Source organism: Aethalodelphis obliquidens, unplaced genomic scaffold, assembly GCF_003676395.1.
Source record: "Aethalodelphis obliquidens isolate GAN/ISIS:26980383/991018 unplaced genomic scaffold, ASM367639v1 scaffold63, whole genome shotgun sequence".
Classification (NCBI taxonomy): Eukaryota; Metazoa; Chordata; class Mammalia; order Artiodactyla; family Delphinidae; genus Aethalodelphis; species Aethalodelphis obliquidens.
In genome coordinates this window covers 3,505,670-3,521,701 of record NW_020838007.1, presented here as the reverse complement: position 1 = coordinate 3,521,701, position 16,032 = coordinate 3,505,670, and the positions used below count along the sequence as shown (strand labels likewise).

Here is a 16,032-nt window from a genome sequence, read left to right as displayed (position 1 = left end):
TAGCAAAAAAATAAAATACTAAGGAATAAATTTAACCAAGGAGGTGCAAGCCTTACACACTGAAAACTCTAAAGCATTGCTGAAAGAAATTAAAGAAGACTTACATAAATGGAAAGACACCCCGTATTCATGGGTTGGAAGACTTAATATTGTTAAGACAGTAATACTACACAAAATGATCTACAGATTGAATGCAATCCCTAACTAATTCCCAAAGGCCTTTTTTGAAGAAATGGAAAAGCTGATCCTAAAGTTCATATAGAATTGCAAGGGGCCCCAAATAGCTGAGACAATCTTGAAAAAAACAGAGCTAGAAGACTCAAACTTCCAAATTTCAAAACTTACCTCAAAGTTATACTAATCAAAACAAAGTGGTACTTGCATAAGGACAAACATACAGATCAATGAAATAGAACTGAGTCCAGAAATAAACCCATATATCTATGATTGATTGATTTTTCACGAAAGCGCCCAGACCATTAAGTAGGGAAAGAATATTCTCTTCAACAAATGATGCTGGGAAAACTGGATATCCACATGCAGGAAAAAAAAAAAAAAAAAAAAATGAAGTAGTGGTACCCCTATCTCACACCATACATAAATATTAACTCAAAATGGATCGGGGGCTTCCCTGGTGGCGCAGTGGCTGAGAGTCCACCTGCTGATGCAGGGGACACAGGTTCGTGCCCCAGTCTGGGAAGATCCCACATGCCGCGGAGTGGCTGGGCCTGTGAGCCATGGCCGCTGAGCCTGCGCGCCCGGAGCCTGTGCTCCGCAACGGGAGAGCACTGTTGTGCTCTCACAACAATGAGAGACCCGCGTATCGCGCAAAAAAAAAAAAAAGGATCAGAGACCTAAATATAAGAACCAAAACTATAAAACTCTTAGACGAAACCATAGGCGTAAACCTTCATGGTCGTGGATTCAGTACTGGTTTTTAAGATATGATACCAAAAGCACAAGAAATAGCATATCTTATTTTATTGCACTATACTGTGCATCGCAGATATTTTGTTTTTTTACAAATTGAAAGTTTGTAGCGACCCTGCATTGGGCAAGTATTTCAGTGCCATTTTTCCAACAGCATTTGTTCACTTCTTGTCTCTATGTCACATTTTGGTAATTCTCGCAATATTTCAAACTTTTTCATTATTATTACATTCATTATGGTGATCTGTGATCAGTGATTTTTGGTATTACTATTGTAATTTTTTTTGTTTTTTATTCTGAAATTAAGGTATGTACATTGTTTTAGACATAATGCTATTACACACTTAATAGACTACTGTATAGCATAAACATAACTTTTATATGCAGTGGGGACCCAAAATATTCATGTAACTCGCTTTATTGCAATATTTGCTTTATTGCAGTGGTCTGGAACTAAACCTGCAATATCTCCGAGGTATGCCTATAAATGGATAAATTAGACTTCATCAAAGTTAAAAATTTTTGTACATCAAAGGACACTATCAAGAGAGTGAAAAGATAATCCACAGAATCAGAGAAAATATTTGCGAATCATATATCTAATAAGGATCTAGTATCCAGAATACATAAAGAACTCAAACTCAACAAAAGATAAACAATCTAATTTAAAAATTGACTTGACTAGACATTTTTCCAAAGAAGGTATACGAATGGCCAAAAAGCACATAAAAAGATGCTCAACATCACTGGTCATTAGAAAATGCAAATCAAAACCACAATTAGATACCACTCACATCCACTAGAATGGCTATAAAAACAAAGAAAAAATGGAAAATAAGTGTTGGCAAGAATGTGGAGAGATTGGAACCCTTGCGTATTGCTGGTGGGAATGTAAAATGGTGAAGCCACTGTGAAAATAGCTTGATGGTTCCTCAAAAGTTAAAGATAGAATTACCATGTGATCTAGCAATTCCATTCCTAGGTATATACCCAAAAGAATTGAAATTAGGTGTTCAAACAAAAACTAGAACACAAACGTTCATACCAGCACTATTCATAGCAGCTGGAAAGAATTCCAATGTTCTAAACTGATGAATGGATAAACAAAATGTGGTATACTCACAAAATGGAATCTTACTAAGCCACAGAAAGGAAAAAGGTACTGACACATGCTACAATATGGACGAACCTTAAAAATATTATGCTAAGTCTAAGAAGCCAGACACAAAAGGTCACATACTGTATGATTCCATTCATATGAAATACCCAGAATACATAAATCCACAGAGACAGAAAGCTGATTAGTGGTTGCCAGTGTCTGAAGGAGGAAGGATGGGAAGAGATGGGTATGAGGTTTCCATCTGGGATAATGTAAAAGCTCTAGAACTAGACAGTGGTGATGGCTGGACAGTATTGTGAATGTACTTAATGGCACTAAATTGTATACCTTTAAATGGTTTAAATGGTAAATTTTATGTGTATTTTACCACAATTTTTAAATGTATAAAAAATTTTAAAAGAACAACGAAATTCCACAAAGTTTCCATTGAGACAGAGGAGAAATAATCCCTCAGAGGAAAAATAACCCCAGTGGTTATTTCAGTGTCAATGTTGATATTTATTTTATTCTTTGTGTTTACATGCATCTTCACCTCTAATCCTTACAACAACCCAATTTACAGATTTAGAATAGCTAAGTAATTTACCCAAGGCCACACAGTGAGACAGAACTGGAAATGAACCCAGGCAGTCTAACTCTAGAGCCCAAGTCCTTATGCACTCCACCCTAGAATGAGAGTATATTACTCTTCCATTAAAGGAAATAATGTTCTTAAAGTGCTTAAGCATAGAGCATAGTATACAGTAAGCATGCAACAAAATCATCTTCTACAGTTACCAAAGAGGGGATAGTTTGGGGGCAGAGGGACACAATTAGAAGGAACAGGTTCTGTCCCATATCTATCAACATGCCATTATATAACTTTGGACAATTTATTTAACATTGCTGAGTTTCAGCTTATTTCTAAAAGGAGAAGACTAAGCTATATAATATCTTACTTAACCTACCTTCGCTGTTCTATGAATAAATTTTAAGCTAAACCAAAATGCTGGAGTTTTTAGGGTTCAATCTTGGATCTTTGGGTTTCTCTCTACTCACCTTAGCTGATCTTGTCTACTCTAACTGCTTTAAACGCTACCTATAAAGCTGATGACTCCCCAACTCCTACTCTAGGCCACTGCTTTTTTGGTCACGAAAAGAACTACTTTACCTTTAATCTGGAAAGATACTTCACTAGGTAATGAATTTTAGGTTCTATTCTAGAACTTTGACAATGTCATTCCAGTCTGTCTTCTAGATTCCATTGTTTCTGTTGAGAAGTCAGGTGCAGTCCAGTTTTTTCTCTGGCTTGATTTTAGACTCTCTGCTTGTGGTTTTTAGCAGTTTAGGTATGAAACTAGACTGTTTTCCATTTAATTTATCTTGCTCTTTTTGTTTGTGGGGCTTCCAGAATCTGCAGCATAGTGTTTTGCATTGTTTTGGGAAATTCTTAGTATGTCTTCAAATATGCCTTCCATCCTCTCTCTTCATTGGCTCTCCTTGGGACTTTAATTATGTGTACTGCTTTCATTCTTTTTGTGTCTGTGCTTCACTCTGAATATTTTCTATTGACAACGTTCCACTTCATTCTCTCTTCAGCTCCGTCTAGTCTATTAAACCCATCCACTAAACTTTTATTTCAGTTACTTCATTTTTTGGTTCTCAAATTTCCATTTGGTTCTTTCTATATATTTTCCAGTTCTCTACTCAAAGTTTCAATCCTGACTCTTAGAATCCTGAACATCAATTAAAAGTCTATCTGGGCTTCTCTGGTGGCGCAGTTGTTGAGAGTCCACCTGCCGATGCAGGGGACGAGGCTTCGTGTCCCGGTCCGGGAAGATCCCACATGCCGCGGAGCGGCTAGGCCCGTGAGCCATGGCCACTGAGCCTGTGCGTCCGGAGCCTGTGCTCCGCAACGGGAGAGGCCACAACAGTGAGAGGCCCGCGTACCGCAAAAAAAAAAAAAAAAAGTCTATCTGACAACTCCATTATCTGAATTCTCTGTATAGAATCATTAATAATATTGCCAGAATCGAAATTAATTTTCTGAAAACTTCATTACACACATAAGACCTTGTTATATATTTTCAACAAAACTTGAAATTATCAGCAAACCTGGGCTAGACTGATGTGATTAGAAAAAAGACAGCCTACAATACTTTCAAAACATTTGGAAACATTTTTTGGTCAAATAAGTTATTAGCATTTGTATTTTGAAGCAATGTACCAACTAGGAAAAAAATCTTTATCTGATATCAAATCGAAGATGTATGCCAGAAACTCTATTATCCATTGGCCTTTTACCCTAATTAGCATCAAAATACTACACAGTAAAAGACCATAAAGTTTTTTTTAAAACTTTGGCACAATTAATTGAGAATACAGTTTTTGTTTAAACTCTAAATTACGAAGCATTCAGCAATCCAAGTCACTCTTTATGTCTGGAGACACATACTGCAGTGTGTGTAAGTAATATCACCTTAGAAGAGAAAAAGGCATAATCAGAATTATATCTTCTGATATATTTAGGTTTTATATCACAGTCTTTTGTTGATAATATGAAGCTCCAAATTTCCCCATAATTTATTCTCAACTGCTAAAATTCAAATGTCTTAAAAAATATTCAGTTCACAAAGCTTAGAATTTTATTTGCAAAAATCTAAGTAGAATATAATTTTAAACCATAATTAAAATGTTTTGCCTAGTGAGTATAATCATGCATTTGTCATAAGAAATTAATAACAAAGATAATAACAAAGATCATCTTCATTAAATGCAGCATCATATAGTTAGGACAAATTACTAAATTTTTGCCTAAACCAGTGAGAAAATTAGCATGTTTCCAGCAAATTTCAAAACTTAGAGAACAAACATTTTGAAGTACAGAGAACTGCAGTTTGTTCCTTGGAGTCACTCTAATTTGACTGATGGACTATGGTCACCCAACTAACCTATGTTAACACACCTTCACTCAGTAACAGACAAGCTCAAACAAACATTATGGCTTCCCTTGGATATACTCCATTAAACCTAGGCCAAATTTATACACAAATGAAAATAACAGACTCATTCCACTTCAGCTGTCTGTAATACATGTGCAGTTTGAAGATGAAGATAAACTGTGCACTGTACTAATCTAGCTTGGTATAATAAAATTAGGGACTTCCCTGGTGGTCCAGTGGTTGGGACTTTGCCTTCCAATGCAGGCGGTGTGGGTTCGATCTCTGGTCGGGGACCAGGGATCCCACATGCCTTGCGGCCAAAAAACCAAAAAACGTAAAACAGAAGCAATATTGTGATGGAATCAATAAAGACTTTAGAAAGTGGTCCACATCAAAAAAAAAATCTTTAAAAAAAATTAAATAATATAGGATTTTTTTCTATTTTTAATCACACTCTACAGTACTATCCTTTTCTTAAATTTCTCTCCTGATGAGTTTTCAAAATAGCATGTAAATTCTGACATTATGTGGCAAACCAAAAACATATTAGCTTTTTATAAGCAGGGCTTATTATTTGTAAACTATATTCTTGTATTTACAGAAACATGCCAGATTTTTTTGAAAGTATGAATTAACACTGGAAATATAACTTATAAAACTATTCATGGGCAATAACTTAATATAGCCATACTAAAATTTTACAATATTTTATTTATTATACAAATACTAAACAATAAGAGGAATGGAATTTCTGAAGCCATATGGTTCCCCCTGAATCACAATGCCATTAATACCATTTATGGTAAATCATAAATCAGCACAGTCTCTTTTTTTAATAAATTATAGATTTATTGAAAACCATAACACCTACCATTTCTTTTTTTTTTTTACATCTTTATTAGAGTATAATTGCTTTACAACGGTGTGTTAGTTTCTGCTTTATAACAAAGTGAATCAGTTATACATATACATATGTCCCCATACCTCTTCCCTCTTGCATCTCCCTCCCTCCCACCCTCCCTATCCCACCCTTCTAGGTGGTCACAAAGCACTGAGCTGATCTCCCTGTGCTATGTGGCTGCTTCCCACTAGCTATCTATTTTACGTTTGGTAGTGTATATATGTCCATGCCACTCTCTCACTTTGTCCCAGCTTACCCTTCCCCCTCCCCGTATCCTCAAGTCCATTCTCTAGTAGGTCTGCATCTTTATTCCTGAGCACAGTCTCTTCTTTATACACATAGCAGTACACGCAGAATTTTGTGGTCTTTTTTCCATTTATTAAAACAAAAATTTCCCATATTGCTTCATAACCCACATAATTATAATTTAAAGACCATATGATAATCCATGTAGTTGATATACCATTTCTTTGTGAGTCATTTATTTCCAGTTTCAGAACAGTATAAATAATGCTGTGATACACATCTTCATGTATCTATGTAACATTTTGTATTAAAAAACATCTCTTTGGACCGAGAACAGACTGGTGATGCCAGTGGTTGGGGCTTGTGGGTACAGGGTGGGTGAAATGGTGAAGGTGGTCAAAAGGTACAAACTTCCAGTTATAAAATAAATAAGTCCTAGGGATGTAATGTACAGCATGGTGACTATAGTTAACAATACTGTATTATATATTTGAAAGCTGCTAAAAGAGTAGAGCTTAAAAGTTCTCATCACAAGAAAAAAAATTCGTAACTATGTGTGGTGATGGATGTTAACTAGCCTTACAGTGCTGATCATTTTGCAATTTATACAAATAGGGAATCATTATACATATTGTACAAGTGAAACTAATATAATGTTATATGTCAGTTCTATCTAAGTTTTAAAAATTGCCCTCTTTGATAAATAAATAAAATAAAATTTTAAAAAAAGTCCACAGGGACTAGAAAGCAAAAAAAAAAAAAAAAAAAATTGACCTCTTTGAAAAATTCCTAATAGTAGTATTACTATGTGAAAAAATTTCAAACATATAAAAAACGAGGTGAATAATATAATGAATTACAGTGTACCCATCACCCAATTTAGTAATTATCAATTCATGGCTAATCTTGTTTCATCTACATCCTCATCCACTTAAGCCTCACCCTCCAGGATTATTTTACAGCAAATCCCAGATATCTGAATTTCACATGTAAATATTTCAGCATATATCACTAAATGATGAGTTCTTTTTTTAAAAATATAACCACAATAGTATTATCATATCTAAAAAATGAATAATTCCTAATATCATCAACTATAGAGTAAGAGGTCAAATTTTCCTGATTATCTCAAATATATACCCAGTTTTATAATTTATTTCTTTTAATCAAGGTTCATTCTACTGCAATTGGTATGTATTAAGTCTCTTTTAATCTATGTTTTCCTCTCTCCCCTTCCTTTTAATTTGTAAGTTACTTGTTGAAGAAATTATGTGATTTGTGCTATAGTTTCCCACAATCTGATTTTGCTGATTGCATCCCTATGGTGTTATTTTAAATGTTTCTATGTCCCCTGAACTTCCTATAAATTGGTAGTTAGATTAGTTAGATCTAGAGGCTTGATCAGATTGTTTATTTGGCAAGAAGACTTTGCAGGTGATGCTGTAAACTTCCATCGGAGGCACAGAAAGTCTGCTGGTTTCTTGTGATGCCACAATGCTATTATTTTGTAGAATCAGAATATTACCATTTTGCAATCCCTATCACTTCCCTTTCATTTATTAGTTGGAATACTTTTATAAAGAGACATTCATCCAAAACTCTTTGGTTGCCCTGAGGTGGTGTCCTTATGGAAAAGGCAGAATGGATTCTGTCTATACACCAGCTGTCAAAATAATAAGTGGGTTAACAACTTGGTTAACAACTGAACAACCGCTAAAGGTGACCAAAAGGGTTTTATTAATTATTACTTATGTGTCCAGAGAATGCAGAATATTTGGTCTGCTTTAATCCATCACAGCTACTATTCTTATTGATGATCAAATTCTTCCATCTGACCAATGCGGGAGGCTCCTTGAGTTGGCTTCTGAGTCCTTTTTACATAACTTAGTAATCCTGGATAGTCTGTTTGCTTTCTGGTATGACAAGATGTTCCACGCTATTTTACACATTTCCTTCCCAGATCTGGAATTAGCCATTTCTCTAAGGAATTCTGGAATTCTTTTAGTAGGGAATGGTATTCGGAGACCATGAGCTGGTGGCAGCTGTGCTCACTGCTACTATGTGATCGTTGCTTTCCAGGTCTGTCTATGTGGTCACATTTCTGATGCGGTAACAGTTAGGCTCAGTTTGCTTTGGATTTGAGGGGATTATATTTCCATATTCAGTTTTGCTTCATAATTATGTAAAATATTTATATGGTTTCTAAATCAAATCCACAGAATCTAGTACACTCATAGATGTGTAGCTTTAATGCCTGTCCTGGTTTCTACTCTGGTTTATCTTTCCTCTTTTTTTAAAAAAAATATATATATATTCTTATCCATACATTTTCTTAGATAAATGCTGGCATACTATACATGATTTTCTACACCTTGTTTTCTCATGTAAATGATATATCCTGGAGATCTTTCCACAGCCCTTTTGATAGTGATATAGTACGCCACTAGTTGGCTGTACCACAGTTAGTTCACCATTTCCCTATTAATGGACATCTGGGATATTTCTAGCATTCTTCTATTATAAATAGTGAATAGTTTTGGACTTCTTAATATACTGTCAAATTATTTTATGTAAGAGCTATGTAAATTTACACTGCAGCTATCAATTACTGAGCAAAAAAATTTACCGTAATTTCTAATTTCAACAAAAGTAAATTCTTGCTTTCAAAAGAATGGCAAATGGTATTGCTTTATTTGCATTGCCTGACAATTAGGGGGACTGGATTGTGTAAGAGAACCAGGATCCACCAGGCTGAGTTCAGTGCCCCTCTCTGTGCCCTACAAGCCTCCCATGAACCTGTGCTGGCCCACCACTTTCACATGTTCAGATTATTCGTAAGGGTACCCCTTCTAGAAGGACATCCTCCACATAACAGACATTGCAAATTTTTATTTATTATGATTCTCTTACAGATGGAAGTACAGTATCCTGAAGAAGGAAAGCAGATTGCTAATTTACACCAAGGTGTATGGGCTAGTATGGACCTAGCTAGACACCAGGTCCATAATATTTACCTCACTGGGGTTCATTTAACCCCAGTTAAGTTCATCTCCAAGCACCTGATAGAGCACTCAGAACAAGGAAGGAAAACTAAATGCTTCCTAAATATCTGAGAAGGTAAATGAAGGCATGAGTAAGCTGAGACTTTTACATTCATCTCAAATGAAGAATCTGCTCATGTGCTATTCTCATAGTAACTTCATTCATTTCTCAAACACTCCTTTCACTCTTCCTCTCCACACACTGTCTCACATCCTCCTCTTCCATCATCCTGCCCCTGGTCTCCTTAATCTTCCTTGCCTACATACTTCACTCTCCATCACCACCACTGTTTACTTCACGTCTACAATCCCTTTTCTTTTCAACTAATGTTAACCGAAGGAATCTTTTCTAGGATATATTTATATATAAGAAAATAATTTTTAAGAATGATCTTTTCTTAATACTTCCTGAAAGGCTCCACTTAGTTCTATATGTTTCTCAACAAACAATCTGAAAGAAAAATATTTTAGGTGTTATATTCTTAATTTAAGAGAAGAACACATTCTATCGCTGACATAAATTTGTGCCTGCAATTTATTCTGACCTATATGCAGTGGCAAAAAGCCTTGGAATGACTCAGAAAAAAATGATATATGTGTTTATACTTTACTTGTTTATATCCTGGTTTTCTCCATTACAATTAAGAACCATAAAAACAGGGACCAATTGTATGTTGTTACTGGTATATCCCTAGCACCTAGAAAAATGCCTGGCATATAGTAAGTGCTATTAAATTTTTATTCATGACAAGCACTATAGTAGGTACTTTATATTAATTATGTTATTTAATTTAATCTGCACAAAACTCAATCAGGCAGATATTCTCTCTTTACATAAGAATAAGGATCATAGGATTAAATAATCCAGGGTAAAACAATTGGTACAAAAATGGCAAAACCAGGGGTCCAATCTAAGTCCTACCTGACTATAAACCTCTGAATTTAACTTCCTCTCATTCACTCAGTTCAAAGAAGCTGGACAAGTCACACGCCTCTCTGAGCCTTAGTTCTTTCATTTGTAAAATGGGTTTAACAATGCCAACCCAATACCTCACAGTGTTACCATAAGTCTCAGATAACAATGGACGTGAAAGTAATTTTCAAGTGTAACACACCATATACCAAATTGAAAGACTGGAAGGAATAAACAACTGTTCGGGGGGGAAAAGTTACACAATAAAAAGGTCTTGCTCACTAAGAATTAAAAACAAATTGTCTCCAAGTTCCTAAACATTCTATTATTTATATTATTCAAACTTAGTTTCACATTTCCACTTTCAACAAGTAGAAAGCATATATTTCTTCAATTAATTCTTGTCTTCTCTTCCAACAATGTAAACAGGAGCCAATTTACTAATTGAAGATTTCAACCCACTGAGCAAATCACAAACTCCTATGTGTCACTATTTGGCCATGAATAATGGGTTTTATGATATATAAAATTCAGTTTACTTGTCAAATGTTTCAGCAATTATTTTTCTTCTCAGGTAGCTAAAAGAAATGTTCAGAACATATTGTTACAGATGTGGAAATTTTTACTGATCAGTTTTGGTTAACATAGAAACTAAGAAACAAAGGGTGAGTATATGATATTCTCCAATAAAATTCCTAAGAATGGAATTGGTAAACTTAGTTTTCCTCCAATCTATAAAACCTTTCGAAAAAAGCATTTTAATTGTTTATTTTTCATATTATGATAGAAATAACATAGGCAGGAGGGCAGACATAGTAGCTCAAATTTAAAAAACAGTAAAGCAGTGTAACAGTTATCAGTTCAAACTGATGAATGTCCAAGAATCTTTGTTTTATAAGTTAACATACTGAATGTCATTGAGTAGAACTGTAAGATTCCAATAACTCTCCAGGTCTCATCTCCCAAATCTGTACTATACAAGAGCAATCTGGCCATGACATCTGTCATTTGACTGGTGCCAGGGTTAACCAACTGACATGGTTGGTTGGGTGGGCGTCCCCTCCTCCTTCACCATGCCCTGTTCTCCCCCACAAATACCCACTAAACCACTACCAAAAACTGTTAGCTCAGTTTCAGAGGTATACACAGTTTTGTTTCCTTCTTTTTTTTATATAAATTTATTTATTTTTAAATTTATGGCTGTGTTGGGTCTTCGTTGCTGTGCGCGGGCTTTCTCTAGTTGCGGTGAGCGGAGGCTATTCTTCGTTGTAGTGCGCGGGCTTCTCGTTGCGGTGGCTTCTCTTGTTGCAGAGCACAGGCTCTAGGCGCTCAGGCTTCAGTAGTTGTGGCTCGCGGGCTTAGCTGCTCCACGGCATGTGGGATCTTCCCGGGCCAGGGCTCGAACCCGTGTCCCCCGCATTGGCAGGTGGATTCTTAACCGCTGCCACACCCGGGAAGTCCCAGTTTTGTTTCTTAATGGAAAACTTTTTACTCTTCATTTATCACAGAATCGAGTATTTTTAGTTCCTTATTCACTTCATTTATTTTTTTTCATTTGCATCATTTTTTAATTAGATTCCACATATAAGTGATATCATATAATATTTGTCTTTTCTATGACTTACTTCACTTAGTATGTTAATCTCTAGGTCCATCCATGTTGTTGCAAATGGCATTATTTCATTCTTTTTATGGATGAGTAACGTTCCACTGTATATATACACTGCATCTTCTTTATCCATTCATCTGTCGATGAACATTTAGGTTGCTTCCATGTCTTGGCTACTGTAAATAATGCTGCAATGAACACTGGAGTGCAAGTATCTTTTTGAATTATGGGTTTTTTTCAGATATATGCCCAGGAGTGGGACTGCTGGATCATATGGTAACTCTGTTTTTAGTTTTTTAAGGAACCTCCACACTATTCTCCATAGTGGCTATACCAATTTACATTCCCAGCAACAGTGTAGAAGGGTTCCCTTTTCTCCACACCCTCTCTAGCATTTATTGTTTGTAGATTTTTTGATGATGGCTATTCTGACCAGTGTGAGATGATACTTCATTATAGTTTTGATTTACATTTCTCTAATAATTAGTGATGTTGAGCACATTTTTCATGTGCTTTTTGGACATCTGTCTATCTTCTTTGGAGAAATGTCTATTTAGATCTTCTGCCCATTTTTTGATTGGGTTATTTGTTTTTTTGATATAGAGCTGCATGAGCTGTTTGTATATTTTGGAAATTAATCCCCTGTTGGTTGCTTCATTTGCAAATATTTTCTCCCATTCTGTGGGTTGTCTTTTCATTTTGTTTATGATTTCCTTTGCTATGCAAAAGTTTTTAAGTTTAATTAGGTACCACTTGTTTATTTTTGTTCTTATTTTCATTACACTAGGAGGTGGATCAAAAACGATATTGCTGCGATTTATGTCAGAGAGTGTTCTGCCTATGTTTTCCTCTAAAAGTTTTATAGTATCCGGACTAACATTTAGGTCTTTAATCCATTTTGAGTTTATTTTTGTGCATGGTGTTAGAGAGTGTTCTAATCTACAGATTCAATGAAATCCCTATCAAATTACCAATGGCATTTTTCACAGAAGTAGAACAAAAAAATTTTTAATTTGTAATGGAAACACAAAAGACCCTGAATAGCCAAAACAATCTTGAGAAAGAAAAACAGAGCTGGATGAATCAGGCTCCCTGACTTCAGACTATACTACAAAACTACAATAATCAAAACAGTATGGTACTGGCACAAAAACAGAAATATAGATCAATGGAACAGGATAGAAAGCCCAGAGATAAACCCACGCACCTATGGTCAACTAATCTACGATAAGGGAGGCAAGGATATATGATGGAGAAAAGACAGTCTCTTCAATAGATGGTGCTGGGAAAACTGGACAGCTACATGTAAAAGAATGAAATTAGAACACATTTCACTTATAGCTGAAAGTCTAAGAACTATTATCAAATGCTAAATCACCATTCAGTTTTTTAAAGTGAAATAACAACTCTTCAAAGAAAGAGGTAATTGTAAACTTTACCTTCATGACATCTCTGTAGGACCGGATTGCTGAGATTTTTCTCTTCTCATCTTCCTCCTCCTCCAGACCTTCATCGGCAGCCTCATAGCCTTCATCATTGCTGCCATCAGCCTCTACCGTGTTGGCCATGCGATCGATGAGCTGCTCCAGGGGAGGGCTTAATTCCCTTTCTTCATTCTCCTTCAAGCCATAGTCCAGTGCCTTATAAATAATAATTCCCAAAGATTCAATAACCTAGGAACATTAAGGAAGGTGGTTAATAGAGACGACTAAACATTTTTATAGAACTAACTGTAAGGCATAAAATATTTAGTATGAGATAAGCTAGGTCTGATTTATTCCATTTCAGAAACATGACAAATTAAATTTGAAGAGATATTTAAAAGTCTCAACTATGCTTTTAAAAAAATCTCAGATGGAAATTTTTGTGTGATTTCTTCAAACTAGTATATAACGCATACACAAACCCTTTTCATGTTTCTTAGATTTATATCATACACTAAAATCTGTATTCTCCACTTATATAAAATACCAACAATACCAACCAGGTTGATTTTCCACATTTCCAAAAGATATTATTGAGTACGGACAGAGTTATCAAAGATCATATCCATTCAGAACTGTTATGGCAATGCTTATCTAATTAGGGATTTCATAGACATACCAAGGATCTGAGACTGAAAAATCAATGATTGGTAGCAGCTAACGTAAGCTTAAACAACAACAACAAAATCTATTAATAGCCATATATGTACTGCTCATTGAGTTCCATTCAATTATTAGAAACACGTATCCCTCATATGATGCAAACAAGTGAGAGACTCAAACTCTGAACTTTCAGTGTAGTGCATAGATAATCCTCCCTGCCACTCACCTCCACCACTACTATCTCCCAAGAAATACGAACCTGATTTATGAACACTGAATATACATCCCTGTCTACTATCACCCTGACAAATGCTTTGGCTTTGGCCAAGACAAGGAATTCTGCTTTATTCCGCAACACTACCTTCTTTTCTGCTCAGAAAAATCACAGATAAATAACCCTTTTAAAAAAAATTTTACAATGCCAACAGCTCATTTTACCTTAGCTATTTTGGAGGGAAGAACACAGGAAATAAAGCCAAAGATGTAAGAGTTTGCCACTTTTACCACTAACCATTTGACTCAGGGCAAATTATTTATTTTAGTTAAATTATTTATTTTCTTATCTGTAAAATAGGTATCAATGATACCTACATCTCATGGGGTTTTGTTAAGACTAAATGCATTTGCTACATGTGGAAGTACTTAGTATGTGACTTTTAACGCGCACTGAATAAATGTTATCTGCCTCCAGCTCACCCTTTTCCAATGTTTATCCAGTTAATATACAGACATGCATACATCTTTCTTTCGCTTTATTCCATTTGTAGCCATAGTCAGTGCTGTGCTGTTGGGTTTTTTTTTTTTTTTTTTTGGTTACCCATAACCCTTAGCAACTTTATTTTTTTTTTTTTAACATCTTTATTGGAGCATAATTGCTTTACAATGGTATGTTAGTTTCAGCTTCACAACAAAATGAATCAGTTATATATATACATATATTCCCATATCTCTTCCCGCTTGCGTCTCCCTCCCTCCCACCCTCCCTATCCCACCCCTCCAGGTGGTCACAAAGCACCGAGCTGATCTCCCTGTGCTATGCGGCTGCTTCCCACTAGCTATCTACCTTACGTTTGGTAGTGTATATATGTCCATGCCTCTTTATCGCTTTGTCACCGTTTACACTTCCCCCTCCCCATAGCCTCAAGTCCATTCTCTAGTAAGTCTGTGTCTTTATTCCTGTTTCACCCCTAGGTTTTTCATGACATTTTTTTTTTAAATTCCATATATATGTGTTAGCATACGGTATTTGTCTCTCTCTTTCTGACTTACTTCACTCTGTATGACAGACTCTAGGTCTATCCACCTCATTACAAATAGCTCAATTTCGTCTCTTTTTATGGCTGAGTAATATTCCATTGTATATATGTGCCACATCTTCTTTATCCATTTAAGTTGTTTATTTGGTACCAAAGAAAAGGAAAAGACAGAAGTTTTGATGATGAGTTAAATACATGGAGACACTGTCAGCATATGTTACAGCCCTTAAAAGCACTCAAGCATTCACTCAAAAAATTTCCACAAAATCTGAAATCTACCTTATCAAGTGAAATAATATTTTCTCAACACAAATTTCAAAATGAATAAAAGGCTTATAAATTCTCAGCTTTTAATTTTTAAATAATACTGGGTTGTTTTTTTGTAATATTTCTCATTGAAAATATGTAATATTTTCATTAGTTTTTTGTTTTTGTTTTTTTTGCGCGGGCCTCTCACTGCTGTGGCCTCTCCCGTTGTGGAGCACAGGCTCCGGATGCACAGGGTCAGCGGCCATGGCTCACGGGCGGAGCCGCTCCGCGGCATGCGGGATCTTCCCGGACCGGGGCACGAACCCGCGTCCCCTGCATCGGCAGGCGGACTGTCAATGACTGCGCCACCAGGGAAGCCCCTTTTCATTAGTTTTTAATGGTCTGACTGGAACTCTAACCACTATTTTCAAAGTTGTTTTGTGTGACAATGGATCTTCTGAGTTCCAAGTCAGCTGACTACTTTCGTCACCTCTTCTGGGGACCAAACCTCCCTCGACACCCCACCCCCATCCACCCATCTGTCCTGGAGAGGTCACCTGTTCTGTGTTTCCCTGGCAGAAGGTCCACACAGCCAGGGACACTCTCACCACAGACAGGTACTACTTAGGGCAGGGATTTTACCTTTCAGTTCAATGTCAGCAGAACCGGGCATTGTGATGTATGTGTAACAAACACCCGTCAACTCGAACCTAGAGCAATCACTTTAACAATCAGAGCATCATAGCTAATATAATGAAA

At 36.0% G+C, this 16,032-nt stretch overlaps 1 protein-coding gene across 3 annotated transcripts in view; it reads right to left on the bottom strand.

The window, feature by feature from the left end:
* SPIRE1 (spire type actin nucleation factor 1) overlaps nt 1–16,032 on the bottom strand; it is a 211,915-nt gene that overhangs the window by 70,386 nt on the left and 125,497 nt on the right. For all 3 annotated transcript variants that reach the window (XR_003429070.1, XM_027088518.1, XM_027088519.1), the window contains exon 3: nt 13,121–13,354. Coding sequence is in view for 2 of the 3 variants with exons in the window: in XM_027088518.1 (XP_026944319.1) it covers nt 13,121–13,354 (234 nt within the window). In the remaining variant the exon portion in view is untranslated. The remainder of the gene's footprint in view (nt 1–13,120; nt 13,355–16,032) is intronic.